Raw genomic sequence first — 25,157 nt, forward strand, 5'->3', positions numbered from 1 at the left:
GACATCCAAGCATTTTAATCTGAACGCTCAGAGGAAACAAAATGTGTATTTTAAAATATAATCTGTGATGTTATTTACCTAACCCTTCAAAACAGAGGAGGCCTGATATTAACAGAAACAGCAGAGTTGAGGCTACAGTTCTTAACAGCTTTATTATTTATCCAATTTCAAGAAACAAGGCACAATTTTTATTGTTCCACAGCACCGCATTAATAAACCTTTAGCTTCACATCTCCTTTACCTCCCTCCCCACCTTGGTACAAATTAACACTCCAAGACTACTTACTTTTGCAACTTTTGGAGCAGAAAACTGTCCTCTTGTTTAAAGAAATTAATTACAAAATATACAATAAAGCAGAATTAATAAACACCTATTTCTTTGTGTAAAAGCAACGAAAAGTAAATGCAGCTCAGATAAAGTAAGAAAGAGATAAAAGGAGGCATTTCAGTTTTCCATATGTTGCACACCATTTTCTGGGTTTGCTAACAAATTAATATTAACAGTAGTTGAGAAAACTGTAAGCCACAAGTAATGAAAATCTATTTAATACGCAGCAGGAAAAAAAATAATTCATTTCTAGTAGTCTGCCCAATTACGCTTCAGTACTTCCTACGGGAAAAACCAAAACCAGCTTCAATTCTCTTGTTTTTATTTGAGTTTGGCTTACCTTTGCTCCTGTGGATGCTCTTCCACATCCTCCTCTGATTCAGCCTGATAAACAGAGAAAATACTATGTAAGAATCTCAGAGTTGTGACAGGGTGCACTGGACATTATGTACTACCTTTAACTCTCCAGAGATGGACTCTTACGTGAATGCTTGCAAAACAAACCCAGAAATCTACAATTCTCACAGCAACTCCTTTAATGATTCAAGTAAGGTGATGCTGGCCATCCCATTTGAAGTTTCAGCTCATTTTGCCAAGATAAATGGTGACTTAATGTGGCTACTGCGTCGTTTGTTTGCTTGTTTTTTTCACATGGTGATTGAACAGATTCATTTTCCATGTATACAAATGCATCAATATGAAATTGTGTATGTGAGCAGAATTTTGATTTAAAACTATCAATCGTCCTCAAACTACAGGAAGACCGCTTCGTCCACTTTCAAATTATCTGCGCCCTGTCAGTAAATTTCATTAGCCAGTTTCTGAGAAAACAGGATGCGGAATGCCTTGAAATTCAGATCACACGGCAATGCCAAAAGCACAGGCAAGATACACGTTCCAACAGGGATGCGAGATCCCAAACCCAGATCTTATCACTGATCTGCAGCACTTACAGAAATCTGAGAGTAGAAGTTTTAAACACAACAGCTTAGCTCAGCTGCTGGACTAAGGTAATTTCTGAGACATGCAGTTAAACTGCCAGCTTGCAGTTTGCAACTAACTGCTTTGAGCTGCCTACAAAATGAATCCAAGGGCTGGTTCAATGAGCTCCCTGCAGGAAATCCATTTAAAACAAGCAGGTAGCTGCTCTGAACCAGCCAAGATCTCCAGAAAAGCTTTAGGTATGACTCGAAGTGGAGCATGTTACAGCCACCCAACCTGCGCTGATGAAACCAGGGACAGCTTTAGGGAGATTAACATTTTTCAGTAAGAGGTTCCAGTTATCCTGCCAGGAACAGTGGGTAAGTGGAACCATCACCTGCAGTAGCTGGGAAAACAAGAAATGAGCTGCAGACCTTAGCAATAAAAAGGTAGGGGCGGGGAGGGGGGGAAAACACACACCAAAATTAAGAGGGTGCACCATCCACCACCCCTCCTACATGTTTCCCATGTAAGTGCATCACGGAACACACCCCAAGTCACCAGCTTTGACTCTAGCTCCTATTTTTACTACATACTGGAAAAAAAAAGATCACCTTCACTAACACTCAATATATTTCTACAGGCTTCAGATGCTCAAGCAGCCCAGGGAGCCCTACTCGCCTACCCAGCAGGACAGCAAGACTTCTGAAGACCTGAGCCTCATGAAGGGGGAAAAAATGACAACCACATTAAGGCAGCAAATGTGGTTAATATTACTATTAATAAGTAACATCATTATGGCTAAAATAATGGACCTTAGGGCTAATACTATTACAGATCTTGCCAAGAGCTACCAGATGCATCTAAACTTCCATCTTTTGCCACAGGCAGCTCACCCAACAGGCGCAGCACAGGCTTCACCATAGCGTGATCAAATCTGTACCAAGACCGAGAGGAAAGTCCAGGTTCATTTGAGGATGTGCCGGTCTTTCTGTACATCTGCCCTTACAGAGAGATTGGAGACACTGTGATAATTGTCAGGCTCTGCAGCACATCACAGCTCTTCAGCCCAGGTTTACCCACCTAGAGGTCCTAGCACCTGGCCCTTGTGAAGACCCAGCCATCTCCTCTAACAGCTGAGCTAAGCCTTGCTGTTAGACTCTACCAGCACAGCACAATACAAACCCACCACCTGTTTTCCAGCTTCCCCAAGCTCCTTCTGTACTTCCAGGATCGAATTAAAGGACTCCTCATCCACCTCCTCCAGAAACAGCCCCTGTGCCACAACAGGCTGGCAAGCTATCCTCATTTTAAATGGCTTAACTCCTCCTTTAAATGGCTTAACATATGCCAGGCATCAGAAACCTGGGACTTAAGCTCGCCCTTAACACTAGCTATCTTACCACTGCTCCTCTTCACTTGTTCTCAAGCAATGATGAAGAAAACCTTCCCAATCTACGTGCAGCCAGAGCATAAAAATCTCAATTGTGCAAGAAAAAACAGTATTAAAAAAATCACCGACTGTAAGCATGCACACAGAGCTCCTTGTCCAGTTTTCTCGTCTTCTGCTCTCTGTATGCCACAGGCTACATGCATACTTACACTGAAGATGTGAAGGAAGAAGGAAAAAAACTCTCTCAAACTACCGTACCACCAGGCAAGTACCACAGGGGGAGGGACAGAAAGGAACGACTCCTGAAGCCAAAATGCAGGTCCCAGCAGCCTATCCACGGCAGGAAAACAATCCCCTTCCTCCAAAACCTTATTGTGAACACAGGCAGGTGCTTATCTCGTGCTAGAAAGCCCCTGAAAGCACCCCTCTCATGTCATGCAAGTCATGCAAGCCTGGGCTGACAGCTTCTGCATAATCTGCATGGCCAACCAGCCCCAAGTCCTATCAGCACCATCCAGAAGCTCAGCTGGGAGGCTGGAGAAGCATTTTAACAGCACAAAGAGGAACACAATTCCCACCCCAAGTCTGTCTCGGGCTTTCACATGAATTGTGCACCTTCAGACAAACCCCGCTTTGAAGTAGGCAACTCTGTACATTCAATTTGCGCATAGCTGATGGGATGTGCCTCTGTTAATGACATACTGCAGTGCGCATATCTTGGATACGTACATAAGATCAAGGTGTTTGTCAGCTTTCAAAACCAGCAGAACAATCAACCTCATTAGACCCTGCTCTGCACTGAAGAACAGGAACTGAAATGAGTCGCTACTACACAGGAAAAGAAAAAAATAATAATCTTCCAGAACCCAGCAGAACCTTTAAAGTTAAAACTCAGGCAGCCGCTCTGTATTTGCCCAGTGTCTGTATATGACTATGATACAGTAAATATTGTGGCATCTTTCTCCAAAATCCAAGCACCTGAAACAATCACAGCAAACTGAAATAAGCAGTCCCTGTCATCTCCTAAGTATCTGCAAGCAAACTGGAACACACACAAGGCTTCCCTCTAACGAAACATCTCACTCATCTACACGCAACACACATAACAGTAGAAAACCCACCACTTCGGACAGACGTGGCACTGACACCAAAAAAAGTTCGGTGTAAGTTGCCTTTGATGACTTACTGTCATTTTCAATCATGGTAACAGGGCCTACCACTTCACCTTCATTATTCCAAAGTAGTTCCTCCGAGCTGAAGGGGCTGAAAGGAAAGCGCGGAATGCCCTGCTCTGCAGGTACCCAAACTGCCCCCCCGCCTTCAAATGCGCACAGTAACCACCTAAGCAGTTTCTCATGGACAGAAACATACAACTATAACTCTCCGATCCCTCTTTTACGTGGTGTCTACCATGAACAACATTTATGCTTCTTTCATACACTCACGGCCACGGGGCCAGCATGTGGGGGTTTTTTACTGTGCTTTTCCTTGGCCTCTTTCTTCTCCTCTTCAGGAAAAAAAAAGCACAACAAAAAACCCAACAAACAAATGAACACCCCAAAAAGCAAAACCCAGCAACTAACCACCTTTAGCTTTGCATTGAAATGCTCCAACATGGCTGTTTATATTTGGAGCTTTTTCAGCCTTTAATGGTGAAGGACTTGGATGTCAAGTCCTACACAAAGGAGCTTTTCTCTCAAGCATTTTAGTTAAGTAAGCATTAACAAGTTATAAACAAACAAGCAAAACCACAAAATTACAAGGAGTCTGAATAAAAACCACAACTGTTCTAATCAAGCCTCTCGCACCTGAGATTTTTTCCATATCAGAATCCCACTGGTTTTCCATGCATCTCTCAACCGTCAGAACAAGCAAGACTTCACATTTTTCCACACTGAGGACAAATGATGGGAAGAAAAACAAAAAACACAAACCCAGCCACCCACCCCAGGGACGTCTGCGATAAAAAAGAAGGCAAGGAGGAGAAGGAGAGCAAGGCAGGGGCTCTGCGGCTACCCCACACTTCACCTTAAAAAAAAAAAAAAGGAACTGGGTGCAAGGGAATATGGACACATCCGACTGGGAAACCCAGCTTGTCTCCAAGCAAATAGGGAACTCAGGAAGAAACATGAAAACGCTGGAGGAAGCTGCAGACCAGTGGAAGAGTGTCAGCACACTAGGACAGGCAGCTCCTCCTCAGCTCCGGCACACGAGCCTACGCACACCCTCACCAACTGCAACGCTCCGGGCAGCCTTGAGGCTCGGCTAGGGAGCAAGAGCAGTAGGTGAACCATCCCCAAAGAGCTTTGCAGGCTTCAGAGGAAGCCAAAAATCAAAAGATCACAAGTACAAGGAGGGGAAGAAGAAAAAAAAAAAGACAAGAAAGAAAAAGCACAAATATACGTAAGAGGGAAGCTGGGAGGGGGCATGCAAGAAGCACAAACAATGAAAGGGAAGCAAGAGGAAACAGAAGGAAGAACAACCAACCAGGGTGGAGGCGCGGGGGCCCTGGGCGGCTGCGCTCCAGCATGCAAATTCATGCAGTTCACGTAGACAAAGCAATGCTGTGAGAGGCCTAGAGAGCAACTACAAATATTAAAATGCTTTTTTCCACCCCCCCTTTTCCCCTCCTCCCTCGCCTCTTAACACGATGTCTTTATTTGGTATGTGCTCTTGGAACAAAAGCATGCACAGGCAACCTGACAGCTGAATGGGCTACCAACCCAACCAACTTTCATCCTCTGATTCTGCAGGCAGCAAGGAATGCTCAAAACTGCTCTGTCACAGGCAGCTGATGATGCATGGAAAATAAGATAATAGTGCAAAGCCATGACAGAAAGGGAAAAATATCCGTCAGACAGCACTGGTAACCCACCAGAAACAGGCGAAAGCTGGGCAAACAGGGCAACCTAATGCACATCCCTGCTCAGAGCCCGTGATACACAGGTGGGAGGGAGGCACTTTGGGAGAGGTGCATGCATCAGTCCATCCCTGGATTTTTCCTTTCTGCATGCAAAGTCCTCACTCTCCTGTGCTGCACTCCACCCACCCGGCCCCCTCCAAAAGGGAACAGGAAGAACCAGATCAAGGAACCAGGACACTTCCCAAAGTCTTCCCCAAAACGGATCTTTAAACACATGAATGAAGCAATCCTTGGATATTCCCTGTCAAACGACATTATCCACCCAAACCCAAGGTAGTTTCTCCTCTTACTAGACGGTCACCATCACATCACCACTGCTGTGGTACACAAGCACCGGGCACAACCCTCTATGAGGGTTTAAGTTAGAAAGCCTGTTCCTGCAAGGAAGAGAACACGGACAACACCTCCTCGCAGCCATATGTCAGACCTTTCTCTTTTTTTATTTTAGTGGAGCTTAGAGACCAACAAGCAATAAACCTCTTGCGGGTTTAAGCATCCCTCTAACAAAGAGAGGGCAGTCAAATGTTAACAGAGGAAGCAGTTTTCCGAATCTCTGCAGCTGATGCCAGCACCTCTGCCAATGCCCCTCACTGACCCAGAGCCGTCACCCATGCCGAATTGCCTTCGGGACCTCGCAGACACCACAGGGGACCGCAGCAGGGTGGGTAACGCTCGATTCCTCGGGCGCTCAGAGCCGCGACTGCCCGCGGCAGAGCAGTGCCACCGCTCCATGGAAATGGTGTTGCAAGGGTCCCTCTCCACAGCAGCAGGGACAGAGGGAGGTCTCCTTTCCTCCTGCTCCCAGCCACAGGAAAAGGTGGCTTCAAATTCGGCCACAGGCCCCAAGCCTGAGAGGTACCAGGTAAAGCCCAAGCCCATAAGGGAACAGAAATTCAAGCGCTGGGGTTGGGCCTGGAACCAAGCTTTGGTCTTAAAACCTGTTTGAGGAACCCAGGCCCTTCTGCTCCAGCCTGAGCAGTGGCTGACATGTCAGATGCTGCTGTGGTCCCCAAGCTCAGAGGGAAAGCCATGCAAAGCAGCCGATGCACCACTAGCGCTCGGAGCCCGCTTCACCTGGCTTTGAACGTCTGCCTTTTATTTCAGCGAGCCTATTGCGATTTTCACTTCTCGCTCTGTTGCAACTGAAACCAGAAGACCTGTTTTCTTTCCCGCATATCCCACGCAGCATCTACAGAAACAACAGAGGACCAGCAGCCCCAGCTTCACCTCTCACGGCTGCAAGGACTCAGCGGAACCACCCGCTCAACCCCGCCAAGTTCAGGGGCCATTTGTGCCTGGTCTTCCTTCAGCCATGCTACAGCTCGTTTTTATGAGGGTGCTCAAGAACAAAGTGTTTTCTAAGAGGACCCAATCTCCTCAGGAAGCAAACATCACGTCATCATCACTCAATTGCAGCTTCGCTGCGAGAAGTGACTATAAACGACTGCATTACATGGCTCTACATCTAACGCATCTTAATGTCTCCAAGGTAAAGAGCACACAAGCAAAAGGCCGAGTTCCTTAAGCATCCCGGGCAGCCCAGACCCTGCACCCTCCCTTTGCTACAGCTACACCTGCGCCAGGAAAATTACGAATGGTGTGATATATGGGTTTTTTTAATTTATTTATAGATACAATAGATCAGACTTTCGTAACACCATGATACAAAAAGCTGCGCCCTGGTAAGCGGCATCAATTGCTAGCTAGCTGAGGGAAGAAATAACCCTTCTGCTCTTTGTATCGGTATCACTGGCTGAGTACTACTGAGGGAATGATATAATGGCTTAAGAGAAATAAATTACGCTCTTTTGCCTCTCACATAAGATGATATCCCTAAGGACTGCTTCTTCCCATGTACCAGCCCGGTGCCTCGAAGACTCGGAAGGCCCAGCTGAGCATATGGCAGCGCCCGCAGCACAAGGTAACGCTGCCCCAGAGGCCACCAGCCCCCCCCAGCCCCCCGGCCGTGCCCGCACGGCGCCGGCTGCTCCTGGAAACACGGGATTTAACAAACCCTGTTCGAGCCCGGCTACGGCGGGTATAAACAAACCAGACCGGCACCATAAATGATGTGTCATTTCTGGGGGGAAAATGGCTTCACCTGAGCAGGTCTGAGGCGTAAAGAGACGTATATTCGTTATACGCACATCCAGCAGTTACGGTGCGCAAATACGTTCATTTAAAAAAAAAAAAAATAAGTAAAGAGAAAACGGAGGAAACAAAAACCCCAGGGAAAGAAGCTAAAGCCCGAGCAGCCACCGCGGGCCGCAGCGGCACGGCGCCGGGGGGGGGGGACCCCGGGGGACGGGGCTGCGGCGTGACAGCGGGCGAGGCCGCCCCCCCGCGCCCCGCTCGCCCCCCGCCGCGGCCCCCGGCCCCTCGGGGCCACCGCCGGCCCCCGCCCCCCCGCGCCTCGGCCCCCCTCGCCCGCCCCCCGCCCTCCCCGCGGCGCCGACCACCGCCCCCCCGGCGCCCCCTCACCTGGGCGGGCAGCAGGAGCTCCCCCTCCTCGGCCTGCCACAGCTCCACCACGCCGGGGATGGGCTCGATGGCTGCGGGGGCAGAGAGAGAAAGCGCAGATGGGCCGGCCGCGCCGCGGGGCCGGGGGCCGGGACCCGCAGGCGGCAGCGCCCCGGGGCTCCCCGCGGGGGGGCAGGCCCGCAGCGACGCGCGGCCCGGCTGACACCGGGAGGGACCGGCCGGGCACCGCGGGGCGCAGGGCCGGGGGAAGCGCGGGGGGGATGCGAGCCGCGTCCCGGCCCCCTTTGTGTCCCCGGGCTGCCACCGCGGCGGCCGCCCGGGGGACGGCGGCAGGGGCGGCGGCGCGGCTCGCACGCCCGGAGCGGGCGGCGGCGGCACCGCGGCTCCCCGCCCCGACCCGCGCCCTCACCTTGTCCCTGCGCCTCCCCGGGGCGAAAGCAGGGCAGGAGGACGTGGAAGACGCCCAGCAGGAGGTTCATGGCCGCGGCCGCGCGGCAGTAGCCGCTCTGCTGCGGGTAGCGCAGCCCCGCCATGCCGTGCCGCGCCGCGCCGTGCTGCGGCTGGGCGGGGGCGGGGGCGGAGGGGGGCGGGGCCACGGGGCACACAGGCCCCGCCCACCGCCACGCCGCGCGGCTGCGCGCCGCCCCGCCCCGCCCTCACCGGCAGCACCGAGCACATGGCGCGCGGCCAGGCGGGCGCGGCCCGCCCCTCCCCCCCGCGCCCGGTGCGCCCCGACGGGACCGACACCCCCCCCCGGGCGGCGGGGGGGGACACGGGTGCCTGGCCCGGTGCTCCCGCGCTGTGCGGGCGGCTGGCGGCGGGACCGGGAGCTCGGGGCTCCCTCGGGACGTCGCCGGCTCGTGGCTCCCCTGCTATTTTTAGAAAAAAGCATGAAAAGAAGAAACCCGGGGTGCAGCGCGAAGGGGGAGGGGAGAGCACAGACAGCGGCAGAAATAAAAAAAACCAACAACAAAGCGACAGCCCCGGCGGGGTGTCCCCAGGGAACGGCGGGTGCAGGGTGCGGAAGCGAGGGGCCGGTGGGTGCCGCAGCCCCGGTGCTGCGCGGCTGCTTCGCAGTGCTGTGGGCCCGGTGCTGGCACCCACCAGGGCCCCCCGTAGCTGGGGGTTTAGGAGGGGCAGAGCGGAGCCCCCAGCCGCATTCCGCTGGCTGTGCAGCTGTAACGTGTGTCTCGTGCCCTTCTACTCGTACTGTACCCGCTTGTCCCTTCTGCTCAAAAAATAAACCCTCAGATGCTGAAATCACGGGAAAAACCCGTTGCTGAGCTAGTTCTGCAAACCGCGAGGGGAAAAGTGAGCAAAGAGACTTGGCCGGCGAGGTCTGCACGGCCCCCGCTCTCAGCCGGGTCTCTCCCTGCGGATGGTGCGTGACCGTGGTGCTCGCCCCCCGTTGGCACACAAATACCCGTTGGCACACAAATACCCGTCGGCACACAAATACCCGTTGGCACACAAATACACCCCCGCAAGGACAAAACCCACCTTCGGCCCCGCGCTGGGGCAGCACGTGAGGCCGCCTGACACCTTGGTCCCCGCTGGCAGCGGGATGGTCATGCGATGCCCGCTCCGTCCGGTGGCTGGAAGAGCTTTTCTCACCCAGAGGCGCCCAGCTGTGGCTGGGGACCAGGGCAGGCATGGCTGTGGGGGCATGGCCCTGCGGTGCCCACCCCCCCCTCAAGGAGAAGGCTTTGGCGTCCACCAGGATGGCACGATGGCTGACATATGGCTGTGCAGCCTCATCTCCCGCCACATCCCCCTCTCCCTTTCTCCTCTTCCCCCTTTTTCCCCGCTCCCTGCCTGCTAGACTGGCCTTTTGTTTCCCACCCTGTGTCCCCCCATGTCTTTGCGGTCTCTCTGCCCCACAGGCAGGCAGGGGACTGAGTGCCCCGGTGGCACGGTGCTCCCCACGGCACAGGAAAGGGGAATGGGAATGGAAAATGGGAATGGCTGGATGAAATGGGAATGGCTGGATGGGCAGCAGACACGCAGCCAGGGGACAGCTGCTCGAACAGCCACTCCAGAGAGGAGGGTGACGGTGGCATAGACCCTATAGAGCAGCCCCACCAGGGGCTGCAGGCACCAGGCACCTACTGTGCATTTGGCTGGGAACTGTTCCCACTGCTTTCACAACCGGTCCCAGTTGGAATACCAGTTAGAGCGGTGGACAGACGTTATTTGAAATTATTTGCTGGGTTTTTTGCCGTGTTTTTAAAAGCCCACGTCAGCCCCAGCTGATGGTTTTGCCTGCCCCAGGCTGTGCAGGCAGGGGGCCGGCTGGCCCTGGGTGGGGGGTCCAGCAAAACTCTGCCGACAGGCCTGAGGCTGGTTTAGCCAAACAGGTTTTAAAACATCAGGCGGGAGAGGTGGCCTGAGCTGCCACCTGCGCTGGGACCCGGCTCACAAGCAAGGGGCACGTTTGCAGCTGGGGGAAGCAGGGGCAGGCAGGAGGCTTTCTGCAGTCACGGTGGAGCCACCCCAGCTCGATGGCCCGGCTGAACTTGCTTTCTGGAGGCTTTCGCAGATGCAACGGGCAGGTCTGGAGGAGATCAGGGCCACAATGGAGGTGTTGCGATGGGATGGGGAGGTGGTAGTTGTGTAACAGACATCAAACAGAGCAGGCAACCCACTTACAGTCCTGCTTTTGTGCCTCCTGCATCTCTACCGGCAAAATATCCCTGGGACTGTTCGTGCGTGAGGTGGAATGAAATGTGTGTGCTGCTAAATATGCAGAGATGCTCCTGAGCCAGCCCCAGGGAAGGTTTGAGAGCTGCCACCCCTGTGGTGCAGGGGAACCACAGAATCATTTAGGTTGGAAAAGACCTTTGAGATCATCAAGTCCAACCATTAACCCAGGACTGCGAAGTCCACCACTAAACCATGTCCCTAAGCACTGCATCTACACGTTTTTTAAATGCCTCCAGGGATGGTGACTCCACCACCTCCCTGGGCAGCCTGTTCCAGTGCTTTACCACCTTTTCAATGAAGTTTTTCCTAATACCTGATCTGAACCTTCACTGGTGCAACCTGAGGGCATTTCTTCTCATCCTGTCGCTTGTTACTGGGGAGAAGGGACACCACCTGCCTACAACCCCCTCTCAGGCAGCTGTGGAGAGCAATAAGGTCCCCCCTGAGCCTCCTCCTCTCCAGGCTGAACAACCCTGGTTCCCTCAGCTGCTCCTTATGAGACTTGTGCTCCAGACAGGGCAGGGATGATGCTGGCAGGCAGAGCAGAAGGGAGGTGGAATCTTTTCCTCCCAGGCAAGGCTCAAAGCAACTTCTGCAATCAGAAGCGAATGAGTATTTGGGTTCCTCCAGGCTGAAACATCTGCCTTTATTGGCCTTGGTCGTGCAGGAGGGGACCCAAGACCCTTGTGTCCGGCACCAGCATCCATTGTCCCACTGGTTTTCACCTGGACCACCTGGCACCCAGGGAGGGTTGGCCTCCCCCTGCAGTGCGAGGGGGCTGCGCGGGTCCCCCCAGCCGCAGCACTGCCTGCAGCAGGCTGGCATACAACATGCAACCCCGCGCTCTGCCCACGCCGCCTTCGGGCAGCCCTAACGCCGCATCCCTCACCCCCGGGGTATGCGCACGGCACCACCGACACCAGCTTTCCAGCTGCATCCGACCTACGTTTGACACCCTCTGGCTGCCACAGCTCCACGTTGTTTAGAGCAGCCTCGCTCCTCCAGCCTCACCGGGGTCCTGTCGGCGAGAAGGGGCTCGGTGCGCAGGACGCAGCGGGGGGAAGCAGAGGCTGCCGGCATGTCCTGGCTGACCCTCTTTGCCAGGCCACCATGATACTCTTCCATTCCCCAGAAATGAGTGACAAATTCAGAGCCAACAGGTTCACCCTGCCCAACCAGGAAAAGGAAACAACCAGTAAAACACTTGGATGAGGGACTTGTGGGGTGATGCTTTTGGAGGGGGATGGTCCCGCTGCATGAACCCAGCATGGACTGGCCCGTGCAGCTCCCCCGGCTACCTGCAGATGTGTCGGTGCTCTTCCCAAGCTTGCAGACCTATTGACGATGCTGTTCTCCAGCCAGGGAAGATCCTTTTGAGGCTATACACATATTTACTATTCATGTGAAACAAATCCCTGCACTGGCATACCTTAAGATCTTTGATTATTTATTTTTCTTTCAGTTAGTAGGATGTGCTGCTGAAATATTTATTTTTACTGTTTCCCTCGCCCTTGAACTACAAGGAAAAGGAGCTGAGTTTTACCTGCAGCAGTGTGGAGATGCTGCTGTAAACTTCTGCAGATTTTAAAGCACACAGCAATTCATCCAGCCCTAAATGCCATTACAAATCCCCATTGCTTTCAGCAGGGGAATAGCTACTCGCCTTGCATAAAAGCCACGACACTTTAGAGAAACACTAGGCAAAATTAATTTGGGGGGGAACCGAGCCCAGCAGAAGCCTTTCCAGTCAAAGTATGCGATCATTTCATTTGCAGCCACGTACTGTGCCATATGTGGCTAATGCTCAAAATAAGCATACTGGTCATCTATTTAGGGGGTTCCATTAGGTACAGTTTGAGAGATAGTATTTACCACAGGTGTTATATTTTTAAAAAAATAAGCTCCAGGGGAGGGGCGAGCTCGCTCTGGAGTATTATCTTCACCTTGTCATCCCCAGCTGGGAAATCAGCGGTGATAAGCCCCGTTGGCATGGGCTGAAGTACGCCTGTCCTGGGGTCTGCAGCGGTCTCCGGTGGAGCCCAGGGCCTCTCCTCGCCATCCCTGGCAGCCCCCCTCCCTCGGCGGGCTCCGCTTTATCAGCCCCCAGGCTGTACACCCCCACACCCACCCTGCACCCAGGGCTGGCCCTATCGGCCAGTACAGCAATGGCCAGTCCCACCCGATAAGGCTACAAATCCCAAAGAGAGACTGGGGGGGATAACGCCTTCACTTGGGTCACCCCCCCACCCCTCTAGCTCCTTCTTCATCAAAGGGGCAGCATTTCCCCAAACACCTGCTGCTGGGCAGGTCCCCGGGCTCAGTCCCACCCAAGGAAAGCCAAGCCCCCCCGACCCTGCCACAGGGCTCCGTGCTCCCCAAAGGCCAGCTCACGGGTGAGCGCACACGGAGGGGGGGGGAAAGAGAGAGAAAGAAGACCTGGCAGGGTACAGCCGTAAATTTCTGTGCTTGGTTCCCTGTGTGACAACAGAAGATAAGCAGCCCCAACTTGCTCCGCCAGGCAGCTTTCTGGGAGCAGGGACTCTCCCAGCGTCCCAGTGTTTGTGTAACTCCCAGTGGAGCGGGGCCACGATCTCCGTCGGGGTGCCTCTGCATCATTAGAATAATAAAACAATACAGGAACAAGAGTGTCTCTCTTCCTCCTGGTGACAATTACTGTTGCGCGCTCCCCCCGCGGCCTTAGCCGAGGTTTTTTAGCTAAGCCGGCGAGTGCAGCTCGAGCTGGGCTGAGCCTAATTCTGTTAGAGACTAATTCAGCCTGATAACAGCGCCTGGGACAAAGCCTGCCCTGGCAGCGTAATTAAAGCAGTACAAATTGTTTCTAAAACCTCATGCTGGCAGAATTTTTACAATTAATGACCAGTTGTCACTGTTGGGGCTTGTCGGGGAGGAATCACTCTCATCTTACGCACCCGATCTGGGTCACCAGCCTATCCATCGCCTGGTTGAGGATGGGAAAGCGAGCGGGCGGCAAGGCACTGCCCCAATAAGCTGTTAATGACACCGTGCTCATCACCACAGATGACAAACATTGCGCTCTTGTTTCTCAGCAGAGGTTTTGCCAGCTCGCTTTGACTTCCTAGGCTGTGATTAAACACAGCCAGAAAAATAGGGTGCCTACCTGGCCTAGTTTTTTTTTTCGTTTTCCCCCTCCTCATGCATTTTTCATCGAAAAAATCTGCACAGTGAAAGGAGCATCTATATGAGCACACAGAAGACTTGAGGAATGTAGGACAATGTTAAGTTATTTTAATAATGCAGCTTATGAAAGACAAAAAAATAATATGGTTACGTGATCTCTTAAAAAAGCACCACTTGCTCTGGAACCTCAAATAAGATAACAGTATACATACACACACGCACACATATATACGTATACATCCCAAACTACTTTGTGTGCTAAAGAAGAAAGGACGGTAAACTTTTTCTGTTTTAAAAAGCAATGTCACCATTGCGGTATCAATCAAATGCTAGGTAATTCAAAAAATATGCTGACATGCTCTGTCCTTTCCTTGCCCTGCTCTGCCTACATTTTTTAGCACATACAGTGCATCCACTTGAAAGCGCAGTGGATCCTTGCACACAGCAGGATTTTGCAGTCTCCTGCGGGACCTACCATGTCACAATAGTGTTCAAAGCTTTATAAGCTTCATTTAGTTTCAGCAAGCCTGTTGGAGCATTGTCTGTGCTTAAAGAGGCATTTAAAACTAAAGCGAAGCTTTGAAAGCTTCAGAGACAATGACGCTGGACTCCCTAAACCCATGAGTTCACTGCACGGTTTGAAGTGATGGCATCATGTAGAAAACATGACACGCTGCTCTGAGAGCCCCGCGGTACCTAGGCAGGAAAGAGGGGGGAGCAGAAAATCTGGGGTGCGCCTTGAGTTCCTGTCACTGAAGGACGTGCCTGTACTAAAGCATCCTAAATTTTTTCCTGCCCTTGAGATTTGTACCCGTGCGTATTTACTCTCTTGCTCTGGAATGATTTCTAAGCCATTGCTATGTGCGTTTCTAAGCTATTATGAATAAAAGAAAGCAACGCCCGGAGCGCACCCAATAAAAACAAGTGGCGATGTAGCAGCCGTACCATGAGGAGATGTCCGGCTTCTGCCACTCCTCCGTCCTGCAGTGCTGCGCTGCTGCAAGCGGTTTGCACATCCCTGGGCTGAGCAAAAGGCAGCATTTAACACAGAAATACGCCATCTACGAGCTGAGGGAAACAGCTGCAAACCAGGCATCAGTAAAGCCGTGCTTTCCCAAAGGGCTCTCATTTTTCAATGTGCAACCCCGCCTGTCACCATTCCTAGGCAAGGGCATGCCTTTTTTATAACCACAGTGATAAACTGCACCAATAACATCTGAAGGCGAGAGAACATCCCCCCGAGTCCCAGAAACAAGTGTCCACCCTACCCGTGCCACTTCCCTTGGGCTGTGGGGCTCACTCACCTCCTTGGGCCCCCGCTCCCACCTCGCAGGACTTCCCCAGCAAAAACCCCAGCGCTCAACCTGAGGCAGCAGCCTCTCAGCCACCTCGGCCACCAGCAAGAATGATGAGGAGAGAGGGAGCCCCACAAAAATAGGAATGATCCATGTAAAATAGCACCGTAGGGATCAAAGCTATGTGGTGCCCATGGTCATCGGATGCCCACGGAAAGGACGGTTTGTAGCAAACAGGTGCAATAAACGCTGGCTTTGTGAAAAGCCACTGGGCCTGAGTAGGTTTAGAAGCAAACCAGTAAAATAGGATTTCACAGCCTGTCAATAAAAGCGGGGTGCACCCTGGTGCCAAGGTGGCGCTTCGAGAGCCGTGTTGTGTCCTGTGGGCTGCATCGCGTTCATAAGACCATGGTATTTCATTGGGGTGCAGCTGCAGGCAAAGCTCGATGGAGCGGAAAAGGAGATGGTGTGAGCCATGCCAGAGTTACCCTGTGGTTTAATTTTCAACTCCAATAGCTGTAGAAGGTTTTAGTAGGGGTAAAATGTAGTTTTACTTAACCTCAGTCCAGTGGAGCTGTTTTTCACTGCAACTGAAGATAAGGAAAATAAACCAGTTGGAGGCAGATAATGGGTACGTGAAATTTTAGCCCCAAGTGTTTAAGCCTGGTAAAGGTGTAAGGCAACCAGAATCAGTTTAGTATTGCAGTATGTCAGAAAAGTATTGCAGTATGTCAGAAAAAAGCTTAGCCATTAAGGATGCAGCATGTAGATGCATTTGAGGGAGGAAGATGCGCTGATAACATTGAAAAAACACACCACAAAAGTAAGAAAGATTTCAACTACATCTAAATTGGAAACGCTAGTGTTAGCAGCTTACTTAAGCACAGTAAAATACTGTTGTAACAATTTTCGAAGTCCTGAAGTGCTACTATAACAAAAATAAATATGCCGATAAAATACTAGAGAACAGCAATGCCAAACTCCCGGAGAAGTGAATGACCGATTTGCCCCAGCCGTGCTTCAGGCTTGGCTCCAAAGCTGGCTTTGCAGTCTGCGATCCAATGTTAATGGGGCACAGATGTTCTCCTGTAAGGAAAAAAAAAAAAAAAAAATTCAACGTGTTTGCTTCTTTTGTGGTACGGGCCAGAGGGTGGTTAGGGGAGTGACTGGGAAACCTGCGAGTCGCAGTTACTTGATCAAATAACCCATTTGAGAAAAACCTTTTGCCATGCAAAATTATCACCACCACCACCACCACCACCACCCTTTTCGACAGCAAGTAAGAGTTTCACTTCCATCCAAAACTGAAGGGGAATTTAGGTAACCTAGAAAACCAACGTGATGCACCGTTTGTGAAGCACCAGGGATTTTTCACGCTGCAGCCTCAGTGCCATCTATTTCCTTACAGTCTCAGCGGACGCAGGGTGCTGCCCGCTGCTGCTCAGCTTGGGGCCGGGGCATAGCCACCGTGGGGGTCTGCAGTGGGGCAGGGCTGCTGCCTGCTGGGCCAGGGCTGGGGGGTGGGCATCGCCGCCGGGCACAGCCGGTCTTCTGGGCTCGCCTATCGTCAGCCAAGCAGTGCAGCCACAGCCACCGGTTTGTCACCCAGTGCCCTTTCCCAGCACCTTGGGCTCCATCTCTAAATGGAGGAGCCAATCCTTCCGGGAAAAGAAAAGCCAGGATATTATGAAGGAGAAAATAAATCTGTCCCAGAGCACAAGGACCACCATTCCAAAGGTGCCCTGACCACCCCAAAGCACTGGCATTTGATGTTGCTGATGTCGGGGCTGGTTGTAATGGGGGATGAGGAGGGGCACTGCCTTGCGCCCCGGCTGCGCACGGAGCAGGGGGTGGGTGGCAGGCTAAGGCAGAGCAGTACAGCTCGCCTGAGATGGCAATAGGAAGGACGAGACCCCATCCCAGCCCACAGCATCAACAACAGTCCTTTCTGGGTGGCGGTATCACACAGAGCAGCACCATCCCAGGCAGGAGGTACCTCGTGACAGTCCTGCCCATACCGGGAACTGAAGCCCTCTCCAGGGCCCCCCTTCCACAACCACTGAAGTCAAATGTCACGTGTGAATACGGGGCAGTATTCTGCACACCTTCCAGGGGTGGCAGGCATGGGTGCCCAGCTGCCAACAAGCATTCCCCGCAGAGCACAAAACATATGCAACGCCCTACAGCCCCGCGGCAGCACAGCCAGCTCAGTTGAGGAAAGGTGGGGGGCAACACCTTGCCCGGGGCCAGAAGCCACATCACCTCCTTGCTTGAAACGGTTTGATTTCCGGAGCAGTCCCTGCGGAAAGCCTTGCCATGTGGCAGGGGAAAAGCAGAAAGAGCAACTTTTTTCTCTTATTCCTGTAGTCAGGGATCAGCCTAGATACTTACATGACTTTCTCATCTGCTTTTAAATGCTACCTGGAAAAGCACTGCAGAAAAAATCAGTTGATTTGGACATTTTGAAGATTTTTTATTATTATTATTATTTTGCAGAAAGCAATTTTAGGCTCGTTCATTTCTTTCCACAGAACATCTACAATTCCCTGTAACTGTAATTGCTGTCATTGTGTTCTGAAAATGACACTGGCATTTGTACAGCCTCCTTCCAAATAACTGCAGGTACTTTCAGTTCCTTAGGGAACTGCATTTTTGATGCGCAGGGCGCTCCCTCACAGCACCTCTGCCCTTTCCCTGGGGATGCACATGCACATCCCGGGGGCTGTGGCACTTACCGGCTGTTCCCAGGGGCACGGCGCTCACAGCTGGGCAGCACAGGCTGGATGAGGAGCCGTGCGGATCCCATAGCCCGGAGAGCTGGGTGCCTGATCCTCTGCGTGCCGTGCCGAAAATGTGCTCTGCCAGGTGCCTGGAGGCCACGCAGGGTCGCTTCTCCAAACCTACCGCATGTGCTGGGTGCTGCTCAAACGAAATGCAACTGCGGTGTGGCTTTGAAGGGCTTGATAAAGCATTAAATAAGTAGACCTCTGAAAACAAGGCATCCGTTCTAGGAAATACATTTTGGTTCCTCTAATGAATTACGTGTTTACGTCCAAAACCCGTTTAGTTTGCAGCAAGACATCAGAAGATGGCCAACATGCAATGTTTCCTTAGATTCTGCCAAAACAAGGCATCTGGCAGCTGGGTAAATGCAGAAGGACCAAGACTTTAAGATCTTAAAGACCATCATACAAATAGAAACACAACCTGTTATTTGTAACCTATGTAAAACTGTTAGCTTTTCCACATTCAACGCTCCGACTTTGCTCACAGCTTTCTGAAGCGTTACTCCTTGTGCTGCTGACTACACACTTGCACCTACATGTTTTCTTATTTTTTGGCTCAGTGGAGCAAGCAGGCAGCTTTTCCTTCATTCCTGAGGGAGATCAGGTTACAGCAAATGTTGTTCTCCCTTATATACTTTACCCAGTGGCACATGAAAAATGCATATTTTCCATTCGATTTTTCTCCTTGCCAGGTCTGGGTTTAATGCCACTTCTCGTCTCCCACTCGCTAGGTGCCACTAACAATCTACTTACTCCCAGGTGTAAAAAGGCAAGGATCACCACATGCCCTGTTTAACCCCGGTTGTGGATACAGTCACAGAAGAGCCAGTTCATTTTTAACTGAGGAAATATATAGTATATCCCTGCAGCTAAACAGCTATTTTGGAGTGTTTTTTTGAGGAAGTTGGCAAAAGATGGGTGTAGGGCAGCTGCCTGGTAATGGTCAGCCTCCTGCAGCAGCCTGAGTCCCTGCCGCGCCGATGGGTGCCACGTGTGGCCGTGGCAGGTCCCAGAGGGGCTGCAGCGCCTGCGGTGGGTACCGCACCTGCTCTGCACACGCCGCCACAGGGGAGCACCCGCTGTGGAACCTCTGGGGACGTTCAGGGCCCCCCATTGCTCTCAGGTTTGTTCCAACTTTGAGATCCGATCGGTTACTGAAACTGAGCAGCAAGTTCAATGGAAAAGTAGCCAGAACTATGGCGGGGGCTCCTTAGAGCTGCGCGCTGATGTCTGCGGGGCGGTGAATAGCCACCTGCCTTGCCCTCACCACCACTGCCGTGGCTCAGTCTGGCAGTTTCTTCTAAGTACTGGAGGAAAAGAGGTCAGGATAAAACACCATGGGGTAGGTTGGACCCCTCACAGGCATCACCTGCCCCCGCAGCCGGCTCCGTCCACCATTCAGCTGCCCAAAGCCCAGTATCAGACCTGAGGAGAAGCCCAAATGCCACAAGGCCAACACGAGACCGTCCTCCTGCTCTCCATGCTACAGAGGGGTGGTTCATCACCCCAGCCCTCGGGCCGAGACACTGCAGTCCCACCTTCATGCACTTGGGGTGACCCCGGCACCTTGTTCTTGGTCTCCAGACTCTTCAGGCGAGTCTTGCATGTATGTTCGCATTCATCAGTACAATAAAAAAAACCCCACAACTTACCCATTAACGCTTTTTTTCTTGTTTACAATTAGGTTAAGCACTTTGAATCATTAACTGATGTAAAATACGCTTTTACGAATGCTCTAGAAACTGTTCACATAGGAGTCTCAAAAGACAATTTAATCACTATCATGATTCTTTGAAACACCAAGAGGGGGGATATAATTGCTTTTCCTAGAACAAAAAAGGGTGAAAGTTTCAGCCTGAAAATACATGGTGATTTGGTAATTGTCGTATGTGAAGAGCATGAACTAGAGGACTAGACAGACAGAGAAAGGATGGTAAACCACACAGATGTAAAAGCATGTTACCACTCAAGCTAGAAATACTGCGTAAAGGAATTATATTGTCTGTTGGCATAATATTTTATTTTCTCTTAATCAAGCATATAAAGTAGATCACTACTCAGTGCAAACTTCTGAATTGGTACCCCACTATTTAGATTTATCTGTGGCCATACAATTATGGATGATCAAAACCAATTAAATGCATCATTAAGTAGTCATCTTGCCAACAGAAAACACATGAAAATGAAAAGTAAAAAATGTCATAGGAGAAAATATTCTAGAATTATATTTATATTTTAATATGATGTACAATAGCAAGGAGGACAGGCTGATATTTCTAAAAGATCAGTTATTTGTGCAAGTAACCAGAATCTTGTATTCCACAGGATTCATGATCCTAGCAAACCTTTGCAAGTGTTTGCACAGACATACCATAACTCTTAACCTACGAAGGGACACACCTAGGTTTTATGCCAACTCATGCATCTTCAGCAAGTGAGCCAGGCTATCTTTTCTTGCTTTATACAAATTTAAGCATTTCAATTCCATCCATTTGGGAAAAATTCAGAAGACTTTTTATTCTATTTAGCATGACCAACATGTGAAAAGAAAACAGGATGTTTGATGCAACTTCCTCATGGAAGAAGAGTGCAAACTCACCTCTAACTTTCCTGGGAAGCTCTCCCATTCCAAACAAGAAAACAAGGGGGAAAAGCATAATGGACTAAACATGAAACTTTGTTTGTTTCAATTTCTGTTTTAAGGAGTTGAACGTAACGCATCCACCCTTCAAAAGCACCGAAGGAGTTGAACATAATGCATCCATCCTTCAAAAGCACTGAAAGCTGATGAGAACTGAGTCTCAAACTGACAGGACATGAGACTTCTGTCTATTCCAAAACCAGTTATTCAGAAAAAAAAAATATTAAAAAAAAACTGCTTTACTGCTGGTTTCTGTGAGAACCAAGATTCTCTCTGAGGTATTTTGGGCTCTGAAGACAGCAGTAAGCAAAATGACTTCCATCTAGTTTGCATATTCCTGCTGTATCCAGAACCAGGCTCCATTGCCCCTGCAGTAAAGGATGATTTACAATCCTGCTGCCTTTGACAACAGAAAGATGAAGTGAAAAAAGCCTCACAAAATCTCCCTTGCTTACTTGAATTTATCTAGCCACCCTAGGGAAGAAACTTAAGACTAACTCAGGCAGATTTTTAGTGGTCTCCTAAAAGGCTCTGAAGAGACACGGCTTCACAAGTGCCTTGCACGGCGTTTAGCAGAGCCGTACTCTGAACCTCTGGGAACGTTGAGGCAGATGCTGGAAAACATTCAATAACCTGCTGAGGGGCCAGGAGCAAAAGAGACTGTATTGTGCTTAAAGCATGCCAGCAAAGGTTCAGTTGCAGAAATTGCACCATAGAGCAAGGTCTTTTCCTTAGTTCACAGGTAAAAGTAAAAAAATAATTCATTCAAAGAAAAAAATGTAGCGATAGTGTTTATGATGCTCACGAAAAGATCTGCTCGGGCTGGTCCCTTCCAGAGGCTAGGCTGCGATACAACCACGCTTTAAGTTGTGTTTGACAGAATCACATTTTTCAACAAAACCTCTTTAGTCTGGAAACCTTCTGATGCTGCGGAGAGTGCTACTTTTCTCCACAGCGGGCTAAAGCTGCACCTCGCGTCTCATTTTGACACCAGACAGCTGTTTCTGCAGCAAGACGTTACAAAACACACAGTGTTTGAGGCTTGCTCGCAGAGATCCTCTGCGTGACTAATCGAGGAAAATCAGAAGTTTTCCTCGAGAGAAGCTTGGCAGCGTACAGCAGATCACCATGCTCTGCCCTGGCATCAAGTGCTCAGGCTGCAACGTGTCCTGGGGCTGTGACGGAAGGAGACAGTAGCAACGAGGGGAAGGCCACAGGCACAATATCCTGCACCATCTTGCACAACGCTGCCTCCCAGACCCGCTGCAGAGTGCTCCAGCACATTCTGTTCTGATAAAAACCGGGGGTGATTCCGAAAGCTTTAGCCAAAAGGTAAGACAGAAGCCACACACCAAGGAATTCTGCAGCATAAACCTCCCAGATTTTTATCCCTTTAGCGGAAGGTACCAATTTCAACTCAGAAGGCAGAAAGGAGTGGAAGAGGGAGACTGGGGGGCGGTGACACCCAGGGGACACTTGGTGGAGGTGAATGGAGACAAGAGTCCTGATTGCCTAGAGGTGAATAAGGTTCAAGTAAAAAGGAAATTTTACTAGGCTGACCAGATGATTCCTAAAAAGGAAACAATTTTCCCCTTTTCATCAACAAAAAGATTGTTCCAGTGAGTTACCATGGAAACCGATTTTGAGAACAACAAGAAAGCATTTATGGTACAGAGCTTATTTTAAACGATGGTGAACCAGCAGCACCTCATTGCCCAGTTAACCTGATCAGATGGCCCAAAGAAAATAACCCATTTTAAAGTGCTAGGGACAGCAATGCTAAACGGAGCTGTCACAGCTCCGTATCACGGTGCCTTTACAACCTTCAAAGCTGTGGACAGGGGACTCGAAAGGAAAGTTTCTCCCAGGACGCAGCTTTAGCAGCCCATTTAGGCTGACGGGCACCGCAGCTCTTGGCAAGAGAAAGGCAGAGACCGGTGAGCACCTTTCCTCGAGTTCATTCAATTAGCCTATCGTTTTCTTTTGTGCCATTCGGTTTTGCTATGAAGGAGGGCTTTTTTTCCCCCCAGTAGAATAAAAATTCACAGTTGTCAAACGCAAGGGCACACGCGACTGACCGAAGGGAGGAGGGCAGCACTCCTGCTCGCCCTAGTGCCTTTACACTCACAGAAACCGCTTCGTCCCGCAGCTGCTGCACAGACACGGAAAGTGAGAAATGCCTGCTGCCCCAGGGGCTGCCACGGTGCACAACCTGGTGGCAAATATTTCCCTCACCAGGTGTGGGGAAGCTGCTGAAAAAAAGCAACTAACCTTACCTGTACAAGCCAGCACACACCAAGAGAAGCACACAGTCCGAAACTGCCCGTCTGTGATTTACTCCAGCTGAAACAGAAACAGGTCGTCCCTTCACACGGAGCATGGAGGGGGTTTCCCATTATCCCAGCCCTTGGATCGTGAAAAGCCAGGAAGAGCTATGACCTTTCAGAAGGGCCCACCACCTTGCCAGTCTGCTCGTTACAGCGAGGGGGTTAATTTCTGTCTAGGAGCTGAAGCGCTAAGGACAGAGGAGGAGATACTACCTCTCTGTTCTCAGTGAGAGCTGCCCCTCTGCAGCAGGGAACAAAAAGCCGCTATCGTAACGGTTATTGCAAGCGTGAAGGCACTGGCACCTAAAATTTTCAGTCCCGTCAAATGGAAACACAAGCAAACAAAAGCTACTCATACACATTGCCCCAAGGTTTCCCATCTTGGGAACAGCCGTGTGAGGCTGCGAGCGATAATAACTCATCCTCTGTGAAGAGAAAGTCTGGTTTACATTGATCTGGGATGCAAGCACAAGGCAGAGATAAGGAAAGACATTTCTAGGGCCTCTCGCAACACGTAATATCAAAATGCGGACTTCAGAGTAGAAGTCATGAGGTTTTTTTCCTTCCCCTCATCTTCAGTCTTTGCTCTGTTTTCTATTTACTTTTTATTATTATTGCTTCTCCTAGAACTTCAAAGGCTGAGGGACGGGAGGCTGGACACGTGCATTATCTGTATTTCAGGCTTCAAAGAGAAAGAATACGTGGACATGAGCTCTAAAATAAAGGGAATAATGTTCTACTTGCACTGCCACAAACTTTTTCACACAAGGCTATCTAGAGCTTTTCAGCTTTCCATACAGATACAAGGCTGTTCTCGGCACACAAGCAACCAAGGAGCAGTATCTCTGCTCACAGCCACCCGCGGCTCGGGAAGGAGAACCTCGCAGCCCAAACCCACGGCTCAGGAAGGAGAACCTCGCAGCCCAAACCCCTGGGGCCAGCCTGTAACAGCTAAAAACCAAGATAAGATGACACCTGTCAGGTGGAGCAAAGACTAGAGGCAAACCCTGGGCTTTCACAGGATGCGAGCACAGAAGTGGATGAGAAAATAAATGAACTTCAGCAGATATGAATTTTTTATAACATACTCTGAAATCGAGCAAGCTGTAAAGCCGTTACTGCAGAAATGTTTCAAGCAGCCCGATGCCGCTCAGCGTTCTTCCTCTGTCGTTGGGTACACGAGGTGGCAGAGCCACTGCATTAGCATCGGTGTGGTGCATGAAGCTAAAGCATCTGAAAGGTGTTAGCTTGAGAAAAGTAGATCACTTGACATCAAAGGGTTTCTTTCAGCACACATGCAAGCTTGGTCCTCTGAATTTTTTTATTTAATTGTAAATGATTGCTTACACTACTGTGTACTAGTTTCTGATGCAAAAGCACTTGCACTAGGGTACAATTATTCACCACCCACTTGCCAAGATAATATTTTATTAGGTTTAATATGGCAAAAATAAAGTCTAGAAGAGCTGCTGTCAAATGTAAATCTAAGCTTAGATCTTGCTAGTGCTTTTTCAGCAGCAAACCCTCCTCCCTCTGGCCCTAATTCAGGATGGACACATAGTAAACAATAATAGTAACTGTAAAAAAAGCAAAAAACTTTACAAAAGCTTACTGTCACTTTTTTTGTATCTGCTCCCTACCAAAAGCTAGATGATGCAGCTGGGGGGTAGGTATAGGAAATATACCTTGCATAGCAAGTATATGACTTGCATAGCAAGTCAGGAATCAATGCTTTTTTGTTTATGATTTTCTAAATCAGGAAGTTGGTCCCAAACAGGTCAGACAATGCCCATTCCGTTGGCTCAAGACCGATGAGGCAAAAGCCTAAGAAGAACCAAAAAATTGAAATTAAATTCCCCTTTTTCATTTCTCAAGTTCCCGTCAAGTTTACAGGCAAATTTGCATATCAGTAAAGGGCACCTGACAGAAAACTCTCTCCATTTCAGTAATTAGCATAAGCATTGACGAAAGAGTAAGAGTGAAAGTATGCAACCCCAAGATGCAGATTTTGTATCACGCCTACTCTAAAGAGTGAAGACCTCTGTCCTACTCAGTTTTCCCAGATTTGTACAATCTTCTAACAACTTAGACAATTAATAAGGAAAGGGCTCCTAGACTTTTTTATTTGGTACAGAAGAAGACAGCTTCAAAGATACAATAGCCAATTTTGAACAAAATGTTTTAAATTGAAGTTTTGGTT

At 50.2% G+C, this 25,157-nt stretch overlaps 1 protein-coding gene and 1 long non-coding RNA gene across 4 annotated transcripts in view; both read right to left on the minus strand.

Moving 5' to 3' along the window:
* TMEM131L (transmembrane 131 like) overlaps positions 1-8,616 on the minus strand; it is an 82,965-nt gene extending 74,349 nt beyond the window's left edge. For all 3 annotated transcript variants that reach the window (XM_056335687.1, XM_056336580.1, XM_056334829.1), the window contains exons 1-3: positions 8,456-8,616; positions 8,047-8,117; positions 669-712 (exon numbers count right to left, since the gene is read on the minus strand). In XM_056335687.1, the coding sequence (XP_056191662.1) occupies positions 669-712; positions 8,047-8,117; positions 8,456-8,579 (239 nt within the window). In that variant the 5' untranslated portion in view covers positions 8,580-8,616. The remainder of the gene's footprint in view (positions 1-668; positions 713-8,046; positions 8,118-8,455) is intronic.
* Positions 8,617-13,994: 5,378 nt separating this feature from the next.
* LOC130143662 (uncharacterized) lies at positions 13,995-23,305 on the minus strand. Its single transcript, XR_008819830.1, has 2 exons — positions 22,907-23,305; positions 13,995-16,289 (listed from the first exon to the last, which is right to left on the minus strand). It is a non-coding gene; the product is annotated as an uncharacterized LOC130143662 (long non-coding RNA).
* Between the last annotated feature and the right edge of the window lie 1,852 nt (positions 23,306-25,157).

Source organism: Falco biarmicus, chromosome 1, assembly GCF_023638135.1.
Source record: "Falco biarmicus isolate bFalBia1 chromosome 1, bFalBia1.pri, whole genome shotgun sequence".
NCBI classification, from domain to species: Eukaryota; Metazoa; Chordata; class Aves; order Falconiformes; family Falconidae; genus Falco; species Falco biarmicus.